At 34.6% G+C, this 22,003-nt stretch overlaps 7 protein-coding genes across 7 annotated transcripts; 4 read left to right on the forward strand and 3 right to left on the reverse strand.

The window, feature by feature from the left end:
* Nucleotides 1-1,277: 1,277 nt before the first annotated feature.
* EV154DRAFT_510322 (uncharacterized protein) lies at nt 1,278-5,802 on the forward strand. Its single transcript, XM_051601695.1, has 17 exons — nt 1,278-1,379; nt 1,458-1,605; nt 1,663-1,823; nt 1,882-2,065; nt 2,134-2,345; nt 2,395-2,616; nt 2,673-2,887; nt 2,950-3,047; nt 3,105-3,179; nt 3,236-3,441; nt 3,502-3,831; nt 3,893-4,046; nt 4,105-4,213; nt 4,283-4,392; nt 4,450-5,158; nt 5,237-5,357; nt 5,426-5,802. Exons 1-17 carry the CDS (start codon nt 1,349-1,351, stop codon nt 5,545-5,547), a joined length of 3,207 nt encoding a protein of 1,068 aa, XP_051457242.1. The 5' UTR covers nt 1,278-1,348; the 3' UTR covers nt 5,548-5,802.
* On the forward strand, nt 5,755-6,661 carry EV154DRAFT_481817 (small G-protein Ras2; the record flags this gene model as incomplete). The annotated part of the gene is made up of 6 exons (XM_051598421.1): nt 5,755-5,802; nt 5,868-5,885; nt 5,953-5,974; nt 6,030-6,031; nt 6,105-6,198; nt 6,267-6,661. The coding sequence occupies 6 exons, from the start codon at nt 5,755-5,757 to the stop codon at nt 6,659-6,661; spliced, it is 579 nt and encodes a 192-aa protein (XP_051457243.1).
* A 753-nt stretch (nt 6,662-7,414) lies between these two features.
* Nucleotides 7,415-8,288, forward strand: EV154DRAFT_444016 (P-loop containing nucleoside triphosphate hydrolase protein). The gene is made up of 2 exons (XM_051597042.1): nt 7,415-7,565; nt 7,615-8,288. The coding sequence occupies exons 1-2, from the start codon at nt 7,471-7,473 to the stop codon at nt 8,201-8,203; spliced, it is 684 nt and encodes a 227-aa protein (XP_051457244.1). The 5' UTR covers nt 7,415-7,470; the 3' UTR covers nt 8,204-8,288.
* A 3,295-nt stretch (nt 8,289-11,583) lies between these two features.
* EV154DRAFT_510329 (meiotic cell cortex C-terminal pleckstrin homology-domain-containing protein) lies at nt 11,584-13,509 on the forward strand. The gene is made up of 2 exons (XM_051601696.1): nt 11,584-13,004; nt 13,063-13,509. Exons 1-2 carry the CDS (start codon nt 11,807-11,809, stop codon nt 13,263-13,265), a joined length of 1,401 nt encoding a protein of 466 aa, XP_051457245.1. The 5' UTR covers nt 11,584-11,806; the 3' UTR covers nt 13,266-13,509.
* Nucleotides 13,510-13,811: 302 nt separating this feature from the next.
* Nucleotides 13,812-14,465, reverse strand: EV154DRAFT_421402 (uncharacterized protein; the record flags this gene model as incomplete). Its single annotated transcript, XM_051596016.1, has 2 exons — nt 13,812-14,313; nt 14,371-14,465. Coding segments are annotated over 2 exons (597 nt in total), but the record flags the coding sequence as incomplete, so codon positions are not given.
* A 3,017-nt stretch (nt 14,466-17,482) lies between these two features.
* On the reverse strand, nt 17,483-17,638 carry EV154DRAFT_385891 (uncharacterized protein; the record flags this gene model as incomplete). The annotated part of the gene is made up of 1 exon (XM_051595042.1): nt 17,483-17,638. A coding segment is annotated over one exon (156 nt), but the record flags the coding sequence as incomplete, so codon positions are not given.
* A 2,110-nt stretch (nt 17,639-19,748) lies between these two features.
* On the reverse strand, nt 19,749-20,723 carry EV154DRAFT_421515 (small GTPase; the record flags this gene model as incomplete). The annotated part of the gene is made up of 6 exons (XM_051596032.1): nt 19,749-19,879; nt 19,944-20,024; nt 20,105-20,298; nt 20,357-20,390; nt 20,461-20,622; nt 20,687-20,723. The coding sequence occupies 6 exons, from the start codon at nt 20,721-20,723 to the stop codon at nt 19,749-19,751; spliced, it is 639 nt and encodes a 212-aa protein (XP_051457248.1).
* Nucleotides 20,724-22,003: the final 1,280 nt, after the last annotated feature.

Below are 22,003 nucleotides of genomic sequence, written 5' to 3' on the forward strand. Positions count from 1 at the left end.
CTGAGAAATGTTCCATTTAATAAAAGTTCTAAAACCCTAGAAACACATGCATTGGATATTCTTGATAGATTTATATAATTACTTTTGTCTAAATAAACGCATTTTTTTTTTTTTTTTGGCTTCGCCAAAAAAAAAATTTAATTAAGTCCTGTCCCCCCAGACATGTCATACGGGCCCCAATTCTGCAGGTCAGACTAAATGGGGATATTGATCCGATAAGGTTGCTACTTTGCTTGAATACCTCAATCACATCCTTTAGTTTTAGACACATGAAAAAAGCTGTAAATTTCTAAGGCATAATACTTACATGCACTTTTTGTTGATATGACGGCACATTCACCAAATGAGTAAACGAACGATTTACAGATCACAACCTCCGAGATAATTTTAACTACCACATGAAAATAACAATTTCACAATCAGTTATTTTACTTCAGAATAGACTGAATAGTGGGTCTAGAACGTCTGTGCGTGTGTGTGTGTGAGGGGAACGGTTCCTGACGTTGCAGTTGGTATATTTTGCTATTAATATTTTGATAATGCATAGAAACAGACCTTCATATTAGCAAATTAAATGATGACATGCTTACAAAGGTGAAATTGGTTTGACCCAGTCTCCCGACTTTAGTCATGACTGCATCAATTGTGTGACATGATCGTAAAAGTTAAAGTTCTGGTTTTTAGGGGATGAGTAGTAAAATTGACCATGAAAAAGTATCCTGTCAGTTGGGGTAATAAAAACATGATATGAATAATAAAATTTGAGACCAGCCCTAGTTATTAGAGGTATAACTCTTCATCGACGGTAGACCGCTCCCCGTTTCCTTTCCATAAAAAGACGGCCGTTTGATTATAAAAATTTGAGTTAAAGTAACTTCAGAAATTACTGAAAACAACAAAGGAAAAACTGGTCATTACAGAGAGATGTTTGACCCATCAATGAGGCTTCATAAAAACTCTTTTTTGAAAGCGTAAATAAGCTAGCTTTGTTAGATATGTATGATTTTCAATAAATTTGGTGATTTTGCTAAGAGTAATAAATTTAATAAATTTTATGTTTATTTCGTTTTCTGCTGATCATAAAAAGTTAACCGGGCATTAACAATCAATTTTTATAAAGATTTTCTAAAGATACTTCATAAAAGTCTTTAGATCTATAATTGTCTGATATATTAGACAGGAGTGAGGATTGCTAGCTGCAGATCCTAAAGCCTAAGTGAGATGTTGTACAATTATTTTAAAGTACGACACCTTAACCTTTTTTTTCGTTTTTGCGACATCATTTTGGCAAAGGGTATTCTTTTCTTTTTATTGACCTAAAAAAGAGGGAAAAAAAGAGATATTTCTAATGGCGGAAGAGTATCGATTACCTGACGATTGTAAGCACTATTTGAGAACAATGATTACAATAAAAAAGTAACACGTAAATCTTCTCCCCCTTTTTTGTTTTAACGTAGATCTGTTAATGGCAGACGAGTTCATGCCTTTTACGATAGAAAAGGCGATCGGCACATTCCAGCACACTTGGGAGATCGACAATTGGTCTACGATTACTCAACATACTAAATTATTAGGACCTACCTTTCAAACAGGCGATTGTGCATGGTAGCTTTAGTTTTTTGACAGGCTTAGCAAAACTAAAATTGACACTTTTTTCTGTAGGAATGTATTATTATATCCAAATGGCAATGATGCCCCAGATCAGATCTCTTTATATCTAGAAAATGCAGACATGAAGAATGAAACTCGAGAAAACGATATATGTGCGCAAGTCATGTTGTGTATTGTACATCCAACAGACCCTACAAAGTTTGTTCGACAGGGTATTATTGCACATTATGCTTAACGTAAGGTAAAAGAATTAACACTTTTTGTATCCAGTTTTCCAACATAGGTTTAGTAAAAATGAACCGGATCGTGGCTATTTAAATTTTCTTGATTTGAAGATGTTGATGTCGGGTACGGAAAAAGGTGGGCCGCTTGTCATAGATGATGCGGTAAAAATCGTAGTGATCGTTCGCCTTTTTGAAGATCCTACAGGTGTATTATGGCACAACTTTAACGAGTGAGTGGAAACCAATAGCAGTAAATGTTGAATTATTAATGTATGTATATTTATATATATATTTTTAGTTATGACTCCAAGGAGGTAACAGGATACGTAGGATTGTTCAATCAGGGTGCTACATGCTATATGAATTCATTATTCCAATCTCTTTTCTTCACCAATTTCTATCGAAAAGCTGTGTACCAAATACCGACAGAAAATGATGACCCGCATAACAGCATTGCACTAGCACTCCAAAGACTATTTTACAACCTACAATTCTCGAAAACCGCAGTTTGTATGTCCTTGAGATTTATTCCTCACAAAAGACTAATAGGGTATTCTAGCCACCATAGAACTAACAACATCGTTTGGATGGAATTCAATTGACTCTTTTATGCAGCATGATGTGCAAGAATTCAACAGATTACTACAAGACAATATCGAAAAGAAAATGAGAGGAACCCCAGCCAATGATTCTATAAAACAACTATTCGTAGGTAGGATGAAAAGTTATATAAAGTGTTTGAATGTGGATTACGAGTCTTCAAGATCTGAGGATTTCTATGGTAAGACTTAACGGAATCAAACTTAGGTTTTTGGCAGTTAATTAAACGGGAATTAGATATTCAGTTGAATGTGAAAGGATGTAAAGATTTACTGGAGTCGTTTAAAACATACATATCCGAGGAAATATTAGAAGGGGATAACAAATACATGGCTTCGGTGCATGGATTGCAGGATGCTAAAAAGGGTGTCATTTTCGAAAGTTTTCCTCCTGTGATTCATCTACAATTAAAACGATTTGAATATGATATGATGAAGGATAGTATGGTCAAGGTAACAGAACGAATAATAATAATAAAAAATATCACCAAAAAAAAAATTGACAAAGTCAATAGATAAATGATCGACATGAATTTCCTGCCGAAATCGATTTAGAACCCTTTTTATCAGATTCTGCAGATAGATCTGAGTCCCATAAATATGCATTACACGGGTAAGACGAATTATTTATATTGGACATGCATTAAATAATTAATTTTTTTTTTTTAAGTGTATTAGTACATACAGGAGATCTCAGCGGTGGTCATTATTTTGCATTTGTTCGACCTACCAAAGAAAATAAATGGTAAGCATCAAGGTCCTTGAAAAAAATTGGTAAATAATTTGCTGACATGCTGTTAGGTTTAAATTTGATGATGATCGTGTAACGCCAGCGTCTTTAAACGAAGTTTTTGAAGATAATTTTGGTGGAGAAACAAAAAACGTGCATCCAAACTACAAGCCTGTGAAAAGATTTACAAATGCATACATGCTGGTTTACATTCGAGAAACTCGGCAAGATCAAATACTGGAAGATGTGACACAAAAAGATATACCTGCTCATTTAGGTAAAAGCCGCATAATGAAAGGGATAAAATTTATGGATCTGATTTTTCTTTTATAAACAGTGGAGCGGATCTGTCAAGAACAGGAGGCATTAAAAATGCTCCTAAAACAACGCGAAGAGCAGCATTTATACGTCCAAGTGTTTATTGTGAGCGATGCAAGCTTTTTATCAAATACTGGAGCTCAATGGATTTCCGCTGTCGACCACGAGTCGATACCAGCTGTACAGAGTAAAGTTGCTCTCAAAACACAAACATTGAGACAACTGTTAGAAGAATATGCAACGGAATTTGGCGCGAGACCCGAGCATTTAAGGTTATGGAATGTCGCAAATAGAAAAAATGGCAATGTGCAACTTGATAGTTTATTTTCAGATGCAGACCTTGATCTTTGTAAGTAACGATTATTTTCAAAAGAAACACCTTGTTTAAATCGCCTGTATATTTTATATAGCTATCGAAGACGTCTGCCGTCCAGTTCCTAATTATCCTTTTTTAAGAGTTTATGTCGAAACTGCAAGTAATGGATTTCCTTTGTTTCCGTTACCAAATTCAAATGCAGTATTAGTGTTTATTAAATTATTTGATCCGATATCTCAGTCGTTAAGGTATTTTTATATACTATATTGGTTTATTTGTTTATTTTCTCACTAAACAATATATTAGAGGCGTAGGAAGATTATACGTGACAAGAAATAGTCAAATAGGGACTATTGTGGATAGCTTGAATCAAATGGTTGGCTTCCAGACAGGAACAGTCCTGGATGTTTATGAAGTAATTTATCTAGAAACATTGGTTGTACGACATGTTTTTAATTTTTTTTTCTTTTCTACTGTATCCTAGGAAGCTCAACCTCATACAGCTGAGAAGTTAGGTTTGAACTGGACTTTCGATGACTACAAGATAGGAAATGGTGATATATTATGCTTTCAAGAAAAACTAAGTCAAGAAAGGTAAACATGTGTTATCTCTTTTATCAATCTCTGAGGACTAAAACCCCGTTTTTATAGAATTGAATATTTCCACGCTAATGACATGTATTCCAATGCTCCGGATTATTTATTATATTTGTACAATCGTATCACTGTGTTTTTTGCGTCGAAAGATGATCCATTCAATGCTTTTCCTGTTGCTTTGCGTCAGGATATGCTCTATGATGATGTGACTAGACAACTTGCGCTTATTCTGGAATGTGATCCAAATTATTTATTATTGGTCTTACCGGATTGTTATGGACACCCAAAAAAAGCTCATAGACAAACAAAATTTACTACATTGTCAGATTTACTGATGCTCATTCCTCAGCAGAAGAATACAAATGACGATCTGTATGTACCTCGATTATACTATGAATTGCTTCCTATAAGTCGGACGGAGTATGAAACCAAGAAACTGATCAGGCTTAATTTTTGCTCATCAGCACTAAATCAAATTCAAGTGATGAAGTTTTATCTGCCAAAACTTGCTAGGATCTCCAGTTTATATTCAGCGATGGAAACACAAAACCCTATGCGTATATTTCAGGTGGTTGATCATAAACTAGTAAAAGTTTTTACCGGTACTGATATTATTCCTGACGACGAATCAGACTTGTTTGCAGAAACTATACCTGAGGAAGAATCGAACATGGGTGAAGATGATTTCTATATTTCAGTTTTTCATTATCAAAAGGAATTGAAGCAAACACATTCTGTTCCCTTCACGTTTTTGGTAATAAAGGTAAAGTATCACAGATTAAAAGTTTAAATATTGTCTGCTGATAACCTCATTTTTTTTTTTTTAATATTATTATAACAGGATGAAAGACTTCATGAGACCAAACTTAGATTACAGGAAAGATGTGGCTTGCCTGACCAAGAATGGGATAAAGTAAAGATCAATATTATAACAAGGTTTAATATTACAACTTTAAAAGAAGGTAAGTGCATTTACAACATTTTCGGTGTGCACGGCCCATTAAAATGTAACATCTCCCACGCTATTTAGATACTTATAGGCTTAGCGATCACCATTTTAAATCCGATGATACCCTTGGATTAGACCATACTGATCCTTGGGGAAGATACAATGCTTCTGCTACGGATAGAGGATTATATATTAAAGACTAAAACAAAGCAAAAGTGCATATGTATAATAAATGTTAGTTTCCAAGTTCTGCCTTTTTTTGTATACTAAACTAACGATCAATTCTATCCAAAGTATACACAAGATGTTATACACACACCAATATACATTATTAGTGTTTCCTTCTATTTCTTTCTCTTTTTCCTGTTTTACTATTTTTTCGGCTCTTCCCCTTTCTCTCATTTCTCAACATGATGCTTTTCAAGATTGTGGTACTTGGTGATGGTGGTGTTGGAAAGGTATAATAAAGGACTACTTGAGGCTGTCTTTATGCGCTAAAGCGTTTTATTCTTATTTTTTATAGACAGCATTAACTATCCAGGTATGTAGCAAAAAGAACTCAACAAATAAAAGATCCAGCCTTTTAATATTTTTACTGCTTAAATTAGCTTTGCTTAAATCATTTTGTTGGTAAATAAATAAAACATTTTCAATTCTGACTTTAGATAACCTTAATTTTTTTTAGAGGTACAAATGAATACAAAAAAAAAAAAAAAAAAAAAAAAAAAAGGCAGTACATATTTATCTCGTTTTATAATAGACATACGACCCTACAATAGAAGATTCGTATCGTAAACAGGTAGTAATTGATGATAATCCGTGCATATTAGAAGTATTAGATACAGCAGGACAAGGTAATTAAATAAGAAGGTGTTACTAAAAAAAAAAGGAGCATATTAATAATACACAAAAACGTATATAGAGGAATACACAGCTTTACGTGATCAGTGGATTCGAGATGGTGAAGGTTTTTTGATCGTTTACTCAATTACTTCTCGTTCAACATACGATCGCGTTAATAGGTTTAGAGATCAAATATTTCGTGTCAAAGATCTCGACAAGGTCCCCCTCATTCTTGTTGGCAATAAGAGCGATAAAGTTACAGACAGAGAGGTTTCAAGAGAAGAAGGCGCGGCAAAAGCAAGAGCTCTACATTGTGATTTCGTTGAGACATCTGCAAAGACCTGTGTTAACGTCGAACGATCATTTTACTCGGTCGTTCGACTTATACGACATGCACGCGAAGGATTTAAAGACGGTAACACGACTAAAGGAAGAAAAAACGCCAAGAAAGATATCAAATGTGCAATACTTTAAATCTTCGCTGTTGCATTAATTACACCAAATTGAATGTCAATTATCTTGTACCCTTTTTTTTCTTATATAAAACTCTTTTATATATATTTTTCTCTTATTCTCATAATAAATTCAACATATCATTAAAAAATTTGAAAAGTGTCATCCTTGCAGCATTCGTTATATCAAAAGGGATATACCATGAAGGTATTTATCGCTTACGAAGTTTTAACGTAGACTTGGAACCTTTTAACTATCATTAAAATGATTGTCGATCCAGGCAACTATATCAATACATTGGCATGCAAGTTTTACGCTTATTTCTATTGTACCCCTTCTGATAGAAAATTGTATAATACAAGTGCGGCAGTCATTGTTATAATGAGCTTATGCTAAGTGATGGTAAGGGCGTCATCTATAGTTAAAGGGGGTAGTGAGGAACAATGGCTTCTTAAATTATTACCCGCAAAAGAAATGACGCCATTTACTGCAGAGGAAGTTTGATGGTTCTGATAAAGATTATTACCCGATATTTGTCTATTAAACTTGCAGATAAATGATTGCCTGGATCAAATAGTCGATAACAAGTTTTTATCAAAGCATGTGGTAGTTCGGCATATTTAAGAAGGGGAAGGGGGTTCGATTAAACGTTTTTCACAATCGAACACTATTCAGTTTTTGAATGATCAATAGATTTTTTGCAATGTTAGCTGTTTTCTAGTCTATATCTTGCCGAAGTTAATGGCATCACGGCATTATTAAAACTATGAACCTAAAAAAAAAGAAAGATATAAAAAAGCCTTCCGTTCCTAATTTATTATTTCGCAATTATGACAAAACAATCTTCTTCTTTTTTGCACATTTTGGGTGCAGGTTATGGACGTACAGGAACAATGAGTCTTCGAGATGCCCTTAATATCTTGGGGTAATAAAAAATTGCATGATGACTTATGATGCACACTGACATTTAATAGGTACAAAACCCATCATATGAAAGACACTATTCTTGACCCAACTCAAGATCCCCAAATTTTTGAAGATGCATATAAAAATCCTAATGACATTGTCGACTGGGAAAAAGCTTTCCGGGGATATACTGCTGCGGTAGATTGGCCTGCTGTAGCTTTTTTTGACAAAATTTACGCTCTTAACGCTGATGCTAAGGTTATTCTTACTATACGGGATCCCGAATCTTGGTTTAAATCTGTCTCGAGTACTATACATGAGTGGCCCAATGTAGACGAAAGTTGGCCTCAAAATATTGTGAAGGCTAGAAAAATGGCACGTGTCATTGTTCGGGATGGTGAATTGGGTGGAGCTGATACCGAAAAGAGAAAGGCAGCATTAATACAAAAATTCACGGATCACATTGAGCATATCAAGTCTATTGTCAAACCTGAAAATCTATTGATTCTTGATTTGGGAAAGCATGGTTGGGAAGAGCTTTGTCAGTTCTTGGGAAAGGATGTTCCAATCAACACTCCTTATCCACACAGTAACAAGCGGGAAGATTTTCCTAGCCTATTACTTAAAATTAAAGAACTTTCGGTCGGCCTTGCTTAAATAAAAACCCAGATTTTACACAGTAATTATATTTTTAGAACATGTATCCTTATACATACTTGATACCATGCCTTAGGCTAAGGGAGTTGAAATATAAATAAAAGGGGTTGCTTTAGTGCATAATGCAATACCTGCATCTTTTATAATAACGTAATGCTATCATCATATATAAACTTTCCTGCCTATTCAACTTATAACATGATGTACTCTTTTGCTATTTTATTAACAAGGTTTCATTACGAATTGAAAGCTGGCTGTAATCCGAATTAGCTCTACGAAATCGAAATAAAGTGTTACTCTCCCGTTGTATATATGTATTCATTTTAGTTACTGTGAAACCGGTAGCAGAGTAGCCTAGCGTATTTTCTACCGGCTCTCGGCCATTAATCTTCAATACGACAGAACTTAATCTTAGACATTTCTTTAATATCGATTACCAATGATTTGGATGTATATAACGTCACATGTAATCTAGCACATTTACAACATATCTTGCCAGTTCCATTCTGTCGGTTATTTATCGAAGGTAACACACTTCCAGAAAGGAAATTCAGTAAAATAAGTAGCAATCACAAATTCTTTGTGTGTCTTAAGCTCCCATTATGCCTTCCAAAATGATCTATCAGGCCCATTTTCTGCCATTACCATAGCTACTTTGTGAACAATGACATCCTGATTTAGTTTTTAACTCCAATAAATGTGATTTCTAAGGCTTCATATGTCATTCGCGAGATATAGACAAAGAACTACAGAACTTTGCTTATTCTATTCATAATAAATAAAAGACTTGCAAAAATACCCTTAAACATATGGACCTCCAGCAGACTTTTCGTATTTTAAATTTTTTTTAAATGCGTTGTATTCGATTGGATAGATAAAGTGTGTGTATGTCTACAATTGTATTAATATAACTAATACACTTTGTAAGATGCCGTTTCAACTCAAACACCGGGTATTTCACTCATCACTTAACTCTACGGATAAAACCAATCGGTACATTTTGTGACCTAATTATGCAGACCTACAACCGGAGCAAAACTCATATGCCGATATTTTGGCAGGCTTAATTCACATCCGCGTCCGTAGTAATACACTACTAAAACGGATTGCCTATTCATTCATCCGTAAGACTTTTGTATGGCTATTTTTTTATGAAAATCGCCGTTTGTTTCGGTTTATGAAGGATAATTGTTTAAGCCTGATTTTTGGACAAACGCATTCGATAACATAGATATGACTAGAAAGTAAATGAGGGGCAGATAACGAAACAGTTTTCTGAAGGTGATAAAAAAAAATTATGGCTCGAATATCTAGGTCTGTGGGTTGGTTTTAGACAGCAATTAAGGGATAATGATGTACACCACTTTTTTACTATGGCAACTCCCCTCAGTTTATATTACGGACAACTCCAATGTAACAAAATTGCCAAGTTTTCCATTCTAACTAGTCTCATATTGCGAAACCAAAATAGGCAAGGGTGATTTATGCTAATAGAAAATTAGTTAATTATTATGCAGTTTGTTCTGTTATGATATTGCTCTCTCTTTTTTCTTTTCTTTTTTGCATAATAGTATTAAGTCTTGAACTGTTCCTAATAATAGCATATTAAACGATCATCTTGTACTGCTACATTTAGCCAAGCCAAAACCTGACATCACTTGCCTTATAATGTTAGCTTTGATAAACTTTTGTCTATTGCCGATTCACGTCTTGACAAAAACTTTGAAATATAAGATATGACGTGTCGATTTCGCTTTCCAAAATATTCGCGTTTCTCAATTGGTCCATACAGCAGACATTTGCCCAAACCGGGATTTAGAAGTGATGCTTCTACTAAGACGCATAGTCAGTACAGTGGCAAGCCGCATTGCCTTCTTATAATTTGAACTTTCATTTTCAACTTGTCTGGTATCTGCTGACAAGCAATTGACAAATATCTTACAGTCAACAATGATCATTAGGACAATTCAACAGTCCTTTGTTGTTTCTGGATACTTCAATAATGAATAAAATTCTCTGCTATTCCTTTAAGCTTACTATGCCTAGAAAAAGAATTGGGTTCTTTACAACACAGGTATTGCTGTTCTATATTGCTTGCTTAATTAAAGCCTATAAGGTTATTGTTCTGAAGAAGTATTCTTACCTAAAGCCCAAGTAACGTACCCCCCTTTTCTTTTTAAAAACTTGGTCATCGTGCTCTTGCAGATCCTAATGCCAGCAATCTGCAAATGTCCAAAATGAAATGCAAGTGTTTCACTTGAGCATCAACAATAATGATTACAGCAACGTTAGTAATTGTTGGCTCTTTAGTGTTTGTTGTATAAGTTGCTAGTAAGTGTTCGTTGCTGCATACTCTGAGTGAAGCATAAGATGACAAGCTTAATAGTTGTTAGTGCACTGTCAGTAGCTCTTGGGGGGAGTATTCTCTTTGTTGAATGGATTTTTTGCTTTTTAAAAAAACAAGCTCACATTAAATTTTTGAAAAACCGAATATAAACTGTTCGTATAATTGCTTTTGATAAAGGATCCAAAATGCCTTGCATAACACTAAACCAATATAGAATCCTTACGATCTGTTTTTTTTTAAAAAAAGTGCATGCGGGACCCCTAACTGTCCCTATGATCGCCTATTATTATTATTATTATTATTTTGTCAAAGGCTATTTTTGTCAAAGATGCTTTTTCACAGTAAAAAAAAAAAGGTCTTGTATGGCCGTGTCAATTTTAAAATTCGTATTTCTGGGATATTACAATATGTTTAAAAATATATAAAGTTGCTTTTCCCTCTTCTTTCTCCCTTTTTTTTTTCGTTTCTTTTGTTTTTTTAGTTTGTTTTTTACTTTCTTGTATCTTTCTTTTCTTTCGTATCTTCTACTTGTATTCTATAGACCATGCTGGAATTTGATAGAGATAAAAGTCCCGCTATTTCAATTACAGATCAGCGAAGAAAGTCATCCCCTGAATGCTTTTTTCCTTTCAGATCAACTGCCACTACATCATCCACCAGTTTTTTGCTACAAGTAGTGTATCGACTCCTATTTTAGTGCGTTTTTTTAATGATTTTAAATCACTCCCTATAACTAAAAATTTAATTTATAGAAGCAAAAAGACGACAATAGAGATCAGGACACATCAAATTGGATTCGATCGAGAAAGCAGTCATTCAAAGAGGTGTTCAATAGTAATAAGCATCCCTTGGTAAACTACATGTAACTAAAAAAAATTGTTATCATTTTCACTAAACAAAAAAAAAACCAGCACAACAACAAAGCTGTATTAAATACATCCCCTCCTTCTCCTCCGATCACTCCTTTTGATAATAATAATAATAATATTACAAATACACGCTTCCTTCGCTCTTTTTCAGAAACACGATATTCGCCACCTTTTTCTTCCGTTTCTTCTTCCAATTCATCCTCTTATTTCTCTTCTTCTTCATACGCAAATTCAATTACCTTACCAGCACCTCCTATATTAACAGGCTCGAACTCTTCAAGTATAAAAAAGAAAAAGAAACGATTGTTACTAAGAGCCTCTATCACTGGAAACTCTTCTGATCAACTGTTCCAGACACCCACACCAGTAAAAATTATAGACAAGCGAATGTTGGTGGTCTCTTCGGCAACCGATGCGCCTAATAGAAGCAATGCTACTTCCGACATTGAATTAGCCACCGAAATCGGTCAAGGGTTGCTAAGCGAAGTAAGACGAATGCAAAGCATTCTTCAAGAAAGACAAGATTCGTTAATTCTATTAGAAACAGAAAGAATCGACAATCAACGAAGAATGGATGATTTAATAAAGCAGTTACGTTATAAAAACGAAACGGAAGAAAAATTAAAAGAAGATATCTGGAATTTGGAATTAACAAAGCAAGACTTGTCTCATCAGATTCGTCAACTATCACAAAGCATTGCCAGAACTCAAATGGAACAGGTGAGACGCGAAAGACAATCTAGCCTGGTTAATCAAGAACTGGAACTATTAAAAGCATCTCAATTAAATTGGCAAGAGATGATGAACAATACACAGACCGAATATGAATCCACTTTATCCTCTTTGAATAGCCAACTGGCAAATCTCAAAAAGGAAAAAGACGTCATTGCATTACAACTGGAGCAACTTTCAAAAGCACAAAGGGATGCCAAGCAGGAAGAAGAGCAAGACGAGCATAAATTAAGGAAGATATCCGAACAAGAAATTAAAGCCCTTCAAGTATCTCTCGGTCAAGCACATTCTGTTGTGGAGAGCTTACAATTAGATCTCGAAAAGGAAAAGCAAAAGAAAAGTGAGGTAGATGCATTATTAAGGGAGTCTCAAGAAACGATAGAGTCTATGCAAAAAACATCATCTGCACCGAATACATGGTGTCAAGATGCACACGCAGCCCAAAGTAGTGTAACCGTTTTGGTACCTACATCCGACAGTGAGCTATCGTCCTTAGAGCAAGAAATCGAGTCAGCAGAAGGTCGCATCATAACTGAACGATTTGGCTCGGTTATTATGAGAGATTCAGCAACAAATACGCCGGCTCAATTAGTAGTTCCTAAAGAGGAATGTAATCATCAGGAACCGTTGCCAATTCTTCCTCCTTCACCAAACGGTTTCGAAAAGGTCTTGCCATTTGTCATGCACACAATGATTGGCGAATGGCTCTTAAAATACACAAGAAACAAAATGGGTTATGGTATATCCAGTAAGTCCCACCAAAGATTCTTTTGGCTTCACCCTTATACAAAAACGTTATACTGGAGTGAGCAGGAGCCAGGTGTAAAAGGTGGAGAGTACAAGGCCAAGAGTGGTAAAAACAAACAAACATGGTCATATCCATAAGAAAATTAACTAATATGCTTTGCTAGTATCAATTGATTCATTTTATGTTGACCAACAACAATTAGAAAATAGAGTTCAACCCGTGATAGTGATAAAGTCTTCTGTTCGTGATATTAGATTACAATGCATCAATAAAGACTCACATGAGAAATGGGTACAGGTATGTTATTTACGGGGGAGGCGGCGCAGAGAAAAACAGGAAATTGCAAAGATTGACATAAAATTCTAGTCCTTGAACGATTTATTGAAAGATGAAGAAACTGCTACTGTCGTTCCACAACCAAGAAACAATAAAACATTAAATGCAAAAAATAAGAGGCTATCATTACTGCTAGAGACCGCACCTCCATCTACTATTCGACAAAAGAAAAAATGGAGAATGTCTGAGGCCAACTTGGATTTTTCGTCGCCCGAACAATCATCTATTAGAAAATTTGGATCGCTGAGGCTTTCTCATAAATAATCTGTACTTTTTTTTTTTTTTTTTTTTTTTTTTTTTGTATTCTACATGTATAAAACATAACATTTGTGGTGACACAACAACGTGTATACAAAAAGTGCTGCATGACGTAGGATTACAATAAATCATTTTTTATTTTAAACAAAGGTGATTAGATGTAACTGTTGCAGGTGCAAACGTTACAAGGGGAGGTAGAGTAAATATTAGAAGGTATATAAATTAGTAATAGTAATAATAGAAAATACAGTTTTTGTAATAAGGTACAAGAAAAAATAAATAAAATAAAGTATTATACAGGGAAAAAACGTGTTTTCATTAGCGGCGTAACCACAGTTGATTTTCCATATTTGAATGGTCGGAGAAAATAGATGGTTCCACGGAATATTTACTCGTGCTTGTGGATGATGACCTTTGAAGCAAAGTGCAATTGGTAGGTGTAGAACACAAGAATGAGTCCTCCGAAGATAGTGATGTCGAACTAGAAGCGCACGTATTTGATCTTTTGGTGACGATGTTTATAGGCAACGTGATATCATTACTAACTGACTCTTCAATAAGACGTGCATTTCTAATCCAATGTCTGCGTCGTGTGAGCACGCGTAAGCCAGAAGACTTGGTACTCCATGCCGTCCAGTCCCAGCTACCATATTCCCATCCATTTTTATCCACGTTACGATTCTCATCCATTTGCCAGTCTTGTGAAACCCACTCCCAACTGATTTTGGTTACATTGAGAGTTTTTTTGTCAAGCCTGGTAGTAGGTGGGGGTAAATGAAATAATGCAATTGATGGTACCTTCGACAAATATTCGTCAGACCTTGAAAAAAAAAAAGTTTAGCGCTATGATTCATGTGACATTTAGCAAATAAATTACCATTCTGGTCTCTCATTTGGTAATAATAATGCGGTCCAACCACTATGTAACCACCAACGTTGATGCTCGATTACAACAAACCGATAAAACCGATCATAATGATTGGTATTGATGGAAGTAGGTAATTTTTTTTCGGTGGCTGGTTTTTTGGATTGTTTGATGATGGATGAGGCCCTGTGATATGAATATCGAATGACTTTGAATAAAGGACTGTTCCAAGTTAAAATTAAGCAGCCAATAAGCCAAATAATTTTGTCTGCACCTAACGCCGTCAGTGCTCCAATCCATGCGAAATACAATGAAACGAAGACCGATAGCTGGTAATAATAATTTTGATCTAATACAAATAAAGATCTACGACAACACCACTGACGGAATCGGTCTTTTGATTCTGGGCCTGGTAGTATTAAAGATAATTCCAATTGGATCTCCTTTAACTCGTCTGTCAATTTTTCAAAAGAGTTTGTGGTGCTTTCTTTGTCTTTTGGTTGTTGTTGATCGACAGAGCAATGATATAATATCAATGCTATCCAAATTGGTATGGTGTAAGAAACAATCAATGTATGGAACCAGAAAAATGTCCATATTAGCGTTAAGAGGATTGATTGATGTGTGTAATCTTTCTTCCATCTTAGGATACGTAAGAATCGTATAACATGTTGCATTGTTGGTTCTAGTGTATAGACAATATCTGGATAGTGATTCAGCATTGCATCATTTTCACTTTTGACACTCATGAAATATTTATTTAAAGAAAAAGAGGAACTAAGAAAAAAAGGAAGGGCTGATGATTAAATGATCAGAAGAATATATGTACTTTTTTTTTTGTTGGGGCGGAGAAATGATTATCACATAAAGCCTGCACTTGAAATTCAGCCAAATTGTTTTCCAAACCAATAAAAATAAAGCTGTCTTCAGGACAGACACCCCGAATAGGTTGATCAAGCCCGATCTGTTTCTAAAGCATAAAGCATACACCTGGATTATAAACTTTGAACGGGGGATCAATAATAGGGGAGTAAGGAGATAAAAATAAAATCATAAAGTCTTCTCACGTCTTATGTGAATGGTGCATTCACTGCAGACAGGCGTCTGTCCCATATAGAACCGGTTTTTCTCGTACCAATCTAAAAAGTCCGTTGTCACTTCTTCTATTTATTATTATTTCATCCGCTTGCATGTATTGTGATTGTCATTTTTAAATTTATCCAACTTTTGAGGTTTAAATCGGATCATCTCAACTTAAATTTATATTTGATGTTTGCTTTTGATGTACGATGTAAGCATTATTTGTTATTGATCATATAGGGTTCTGTATTTGTAGAATAGAATGATATTTTTTTTTAAACTTTTTTTTTTTGTTGGGTATAAAAAAAATGTCCACATGCTCGTTGGGTCAGGATCGTATACCTTTTCTCTACTAAATCATTTGTCATAGGTCAGAAATTCTAGATCGACAAGACCCATTTACTGCTGGATCTGCAACATCAAGATAAAATACATAGGGTAGCACCAGTTAATTTCCTGCACACCAACCGCGGTATACATCCTATTTTGCGCAGTAATATTGAAAGAAGAAAAAATCACGTCCCTAAATATTTAAGTAACCCTTGTTGTTTTGATTCCTTATAAATTTTCAGAACCCAGATACCGCACTTATGGGTCTGTGAAAGATAGTAACATTAGTTTAAGCTTCATTACGACATCATTTGATGTAGCGCAGCCACCCGTCATAAGAATATAATCAGGTGTTCCCTTGTCAAGAATACATGGTAAGCAACTTATAATTCGGAACACTCATTACGTATTGCAGTCTATTATGACATGGACGCTTGAAAAGATGTAATATCCCTCAATAAAAAAAGTGGAAGGCAGTTCCGGACAATTCTCCTTTTAAAATGAATGTAATGACTAACTCTTACTACTACTGTGGCCAACCTAAATAATTATTTGTACGACCCGCTATTTTTTGTGTCATGATGGTAGGGCCGTCTGCACTTACTATTTTGTTTAAAAGATATTCGTTAGTGCCGTATGATGTGACAATGAATTGTTTTGTTTAATTTGGAAATAAATTATTTCGTCATGATGCCATGAAACCAATGGTAGGTATGCGCGAGTAACCCTTAATCAGTAAAAAATACAATCTGGTTATTGCCCACGCATACAAAAACAAAAACAAAAAAAAAACAAAAAAACGAAAATCAGTTAGGCCTAATAGTATAGTACATCAATTTAACTGAAATTCGGCTTAACCGCCTCAATCCCTTAAGCTTTATCCAGCACATAAAGTAATATGAATACTAGTGGCTGTCGTCAATAACCGGTTTTTTTTATTTTTTTAAGACTGATTAAGAAGCATGATCTGCGTATGAAGCAGTGAGATGTACAAGCAAGAATAAATTAGTTACTACATTAACCTCTTAGTATTGCTCATTATACATTACAAGATTTATAGTTTAAACGTGGTTCACAAAAATTGAAACTTACGAAGAGGCCAAAGCCTGTTTATATCCATACGCCAGATTACATATTTTTTATTGATGATTTGGTCAATACTCTCTCTACGACTTTAACGCTAAAAAATAAGTCAGTCCTAACGATGTAGATAATTCCCTTCCTAAACGTATCATCATCAATCCTAAAAACGTAGATGTATGTATTTATTGACAAGATAAATAGCTTGACGTGATGCGGCAATTTTTGTACTTAAGTTAAACTTCTTGTCATAACATAATCATTTTGTCTAATATCGCTAAGAAAAGAATTTACATGGGATTTCTTCTTGTTAAAATGAAATAATATGTGAATATAAACAGATGTAATATTTGAGATTAAAGCTAGGCATTCTTTTTAGTAATAAAAATTTATGAATGTTTAAGGGTTTGCTATCTGTGAGTGTACATGGTGATGTGAATGACAAAATATGGGTACATACATTTGTTATCTGTTAGACCGTATGACAGATCGTTAGCCTCTGGGTTTCTATACAGTTGGATATATACTTAAGTCTAAAAATACATGAATAGCACAAGTGTTGATAGATTAACATTCGATAGCTTTCCAGAAATTGCCATTTCCATAGATTATCGCGTCAATAAATTATAGATTTTTGTACAATACAATAAAAGTATACATGGACCCTTTGCATTGACTTCTTAGATACGCTCATGTACTTGCTTATAATTCTTCTTAGTACATCTGTCCACTTTTTGATATTCTTGATGAAGTCCTCAAGTGTATGGGCAAAGTTAACTAGTACTCTCAAATTAAGAAGTATGGATCAGATTTTTAAATATTCATTGTCAAAATAACTTACCCAGATAACCCAATTACTATGTTAAGGCAGATAGACAAACACAACTATATTAGTTAAAGCTGTGATATACTCGATTAATTTTTCTACAAGCTGTGAAGTTAGATTATCCGCGCCATAAATTTCGTTCATATCACTGCAATTGAATCCCGTGCCTTCAGAACCCAATGAAACAGGAGTTAACTTTTGTTCGATTACACTCGGCCCAACTCCAACCCATTTTTAATTTTCGGTCATACGGGTGAGTACTTTATTTAACTAAATCAAAAATTTAGCTATTTTTACCATGTATTATTGAAGTAATACGAGTAATCATACAGAATTTTATTGGCAGCAAAAAGAACACAAAAGTCGAAAGGAATTTCGTCGCAGATTTTTTGGACTATCTTCAATAGCTCAATAACAAGAAGCAATTTCAATTGAAAATTGTCGGCAATGAAGTTGTTAGTAAACATTTTTGGGACAAAGTTGAAAAACGAGAGCTAACATATCGACATGCAAATTAAGTGTTTTACTCACTATTTTCACATTAGTTGAAGAATAAAGTGGATAATGCTTTGAATTTTTTTCATAAAGTTTTAAAAACGAACGACGAAAATCTCTGGAGTAGTATTACCGGCATAAAGTATGATGATTATTAAAGGGATTGTTAAAGTTTTCCTTAATTAACTTTGTTGAAGATTCGAAGCGGATAACTGTCACTCTCTCCATGGATGATAGAACCATATAAACTGAAATCGTATTTCAATTATTTAAATGCTTTGGTAATATCACTGGACTGACATCATTTTATTCCGGCATAGTAACACGACTTCGACTGAAGTATTTAACAGTTAAAGAACAAATTTATTGACGGGTCGACATCATCATTCAGTATTAATAGACCCCGTTCTTTTATTGTTACATCTGAGTCATAAAAATTATAAAGGAAATCTAAACATATTAATGTATTAATGTATTTTGTTCTACTTTTGTTCTCTTGAATTAAGCTACCAATTTTTTTTTTGGTAAACACTCTCATATGACTATTTAGGGCTTATTATGGTAGAGCAAGACGAGACGATTAATTTTTTTTTTTTTGAAATGAAAATTCAAGTTAGAAGTAAGCCTCTGTTGGAAACTTCCTCCGTCCTAAGTGCATTTTGACCGTGTAAAAGGCACACTTGTACCAATTGATAGCAACAGAAAGTTTAGAGAACGCTGGTTGTGATTGGGTTAATAGATAGTTCAAAATTGCGTATATGAACTACTATCTTGATATTTGTATCTTCAATGACGAAGCTGGTTTCAATAAAAACAAACCAAGTCACCATGTCCGTTCAGTTAAGGGGTATGTCAACAATAACTAAAGCCCCAACTACCAGAGTCAATACTTACATTCTTTTTCGGTTTTTTGACCGAGAAAGGGAAGTTCTGTATCAAGCTAGTGAATTGTTAGTAGGAAGAGCTTATATAATCTTGTTCATCTTCCTTCTAACAAGTTTTAATAGCACTTTGATAAAGAACCGCTTGAGTGACCTTCAGGAAGGTCAAGACTTCAACTCGTATTTATAGAGTGAACATTATAATAGCTAAAACAGACTTTCCTAGAATTGATGAATCCAGTTGACTGAAGAAGAAACTTTGACGGTGGGACTAGTGTAGTAATTGCAGGTTTAGTAGTTACATAGACTTCTGGGTATATACGATGATAAGGGTCTTTTTTATTATTTACAACTGGGATCTCTTGACAAAAACTTTGTTTGTCATAGCATGATTCTTTTCGCTCTTTTTAGAATATAACATGCTGTGTATGACCTTGATGATGAGAAGAAAAGAAAATCCCTTCCCATAGAAAGTGTGAAGAAAAAAAGAAAGGGGGAGGTACCTGTACCTGGTACGGGTGTCATTTAAACTATTTTCAGTTTCAATGTTATCTGTTTTCCACTGCATGAGGATATCATGTGCTTAATGTGGTACACATGGGCTTTATTCATGTTTTTGTGGATGTATATAATATAAATTATGATATTAAAATAAAAGGTGTATATTCCGTCCTAGACAGTGATTTTTATTTGGGTTTTTAGCAACAGCCTCCCCCTCCTCCTTTTGTCTCTTCGGCTGGTTGGGTCACTGTAATTTTTTCTCCCGCTGTTGGTCTAATAACATCGTTTGATGATTCCAAAGCCTTGTTGGAAACAATGCGGTAGATTTCTGATGTGAATTTATATGAGTTATTGGGGGAAAAACCCATAATTTTATAAATTGATTGGATTACCTGTCAAGATTCTTTGAAAGGCAAGTTCGACGTTACTTGAATCCAAAGCAGATGTCTCAATAAAAGAAAGACCATTATCAGCTAGATATAAACAAGGGATGAGTAAGGGGGCTTTTATCATCATAGAAAAAAAAGGGGGGGGGGAGGGTTGATTTATTTACCTGCAAATTGCTTTGCTTCTTCTGTAGGTACTGCACGTAGATGTCGCAAATCACTCTTATTTCCAACCAGCATCACAACTATGTTGGAGTCAGCATGATCGCGAAGCTCTTTCAACCAACGCATTACATTTTCGTAGGTCGCATATTTTGCAATATCGTAAACTAACAATGCACCCACGGCGCCTCTATAGTAACTAATAACAAGATGTTTGATATGCAATCCTTTTTCTGTAAATAATCCAGAGTACTTACGCACTAGTAATGGCACGATATCTTTCTTGACCAGCTATTCAAAAGTAAATAGTTGTTTATAATTACCCGGAGATTGTATCGGAAGAACAATAAGTTTTTTTTACCTGTATCCCAAATTTGAGCCTTTACAGTTTTGTTGTCGACTTGTACACTACGGGTTGCAAATTCAACACCAATGGTGCTTTTGGAATCTAAGTTGAATTCATTTCGAGTAAATCTGGACAAGAGATTCGTCTTTCCTACGCCCGAGTCACCAATAAGGACAACTAGACATGAAAAAAAGTCAATATTAAAAAAACAAACACAAGCATAAATTACAGTTGTTATTACCCTTAAAGAGATAATCGTATTCATCGTCTCTACTCATTTTTATGTTGTAAAGTAAACTAAAAGAAAAAGAAGGAACCGAGAAAGACAAAAAAAAAAAATTTAGAGTTCAGTAACGGACAACCGGAAAGGTTTTTGTATTTTACGTCACACCATACATTCAAAAGCCGTCTTGTGCAACACAAAGTTTGAATCTAGAAATGGTGTCATCGTACACCCTTTCTCAACAGATGCTTTACTTGTGAGATATCGAAGAAATACTTCTCGAATTATACCTTCTGACAACGAGACTGTGACTGATAAAACTGATCGCCAAACGTTTTTTTTTGGAAATTCTATCAATCAATCAGTAGCGTACAGGAAGCGCTTGATTTGTCAGTTTTTGGCTTATTGTAGAATATAAGACCTCGGTATAGCTTTTGAGAGAGTTAAAGTTGCCAATAAGTTAATTTCACACTGTCTTTAAACGGAAATGGTAGAACTACTAAATATATATGCGTCATGTTTAAACTGAGGACATTGCTGTCTTACGTAAATCACTACGATACATTAATAATTAAGAAAGAGGTAGGCTAACTACATGATTAAATTAAATATTGAAAAGAACTTTTTACTTTGCATAAACATCAACTCTTTTTTAAAGCAATAGAAAAAACGCGCGGTAGCCCAAATCATGTAACTGATAAACAACTTGCTATAATTCTTTGATCAATCCAGTTATAACGAAAAAACCAATAGTGTGATGAACTGATTTATATAGCTAATCAAGTATATGGGTTGATATCTGAAGGTTGTGTGGTAACAAACGACTTAGAAGTGATATTGGAAAGCAATGCCGAAGCTGCTTCAGTTTAATAATTGCAAATATCGCGTCCGAAGAATCAACATATATGCTGGCGTCGAAATATTCGTTCATTTACGCCACTGCCCATGTAAATATAAATTAATGTGTCGCAGATATAATCATTTAATTATATTTCTGGTAACTAAACCAATTGGTTAACATTATCAATATCCCAGCCCGGAAACACACGTATAAATTGCTCCAACACTCGTAGTAATTCTCAGGGGTATAAACAACAACAACAGACACAAATCTAGCGATATTCCTGAATTGATAAAGGTCAGTAGTGACTACATGATCGCATGATCCGTATATGTACTCCTTGGGCGAATGGGTCCTACTCTTTGTATTTGCAATTGCAAGTATAGATCCTTGTCTGGAAGCAAGATGTTATTTACTCCAATTATAGTGAAGCATTTGATCAAAACATACACTTTTGGGTAATGTAACCTCGCACAAATCCCCATAAAGTGAAC

This window comes from Mucor mucedo (assembly GCF_025094135.1).
Source record: "Mucor mucedo strain NRRL 3635 chromosome Unknown EV154scaffold_50, whole genome shotgun sequence".
In the NCBI taxonomy this organism is placed as follows: Eukaryota; Fungi; Mucoromycota; class Mucoromycetes; order Mucorales; family Mucoraceae; genus Mucor; species Mucor mucedo.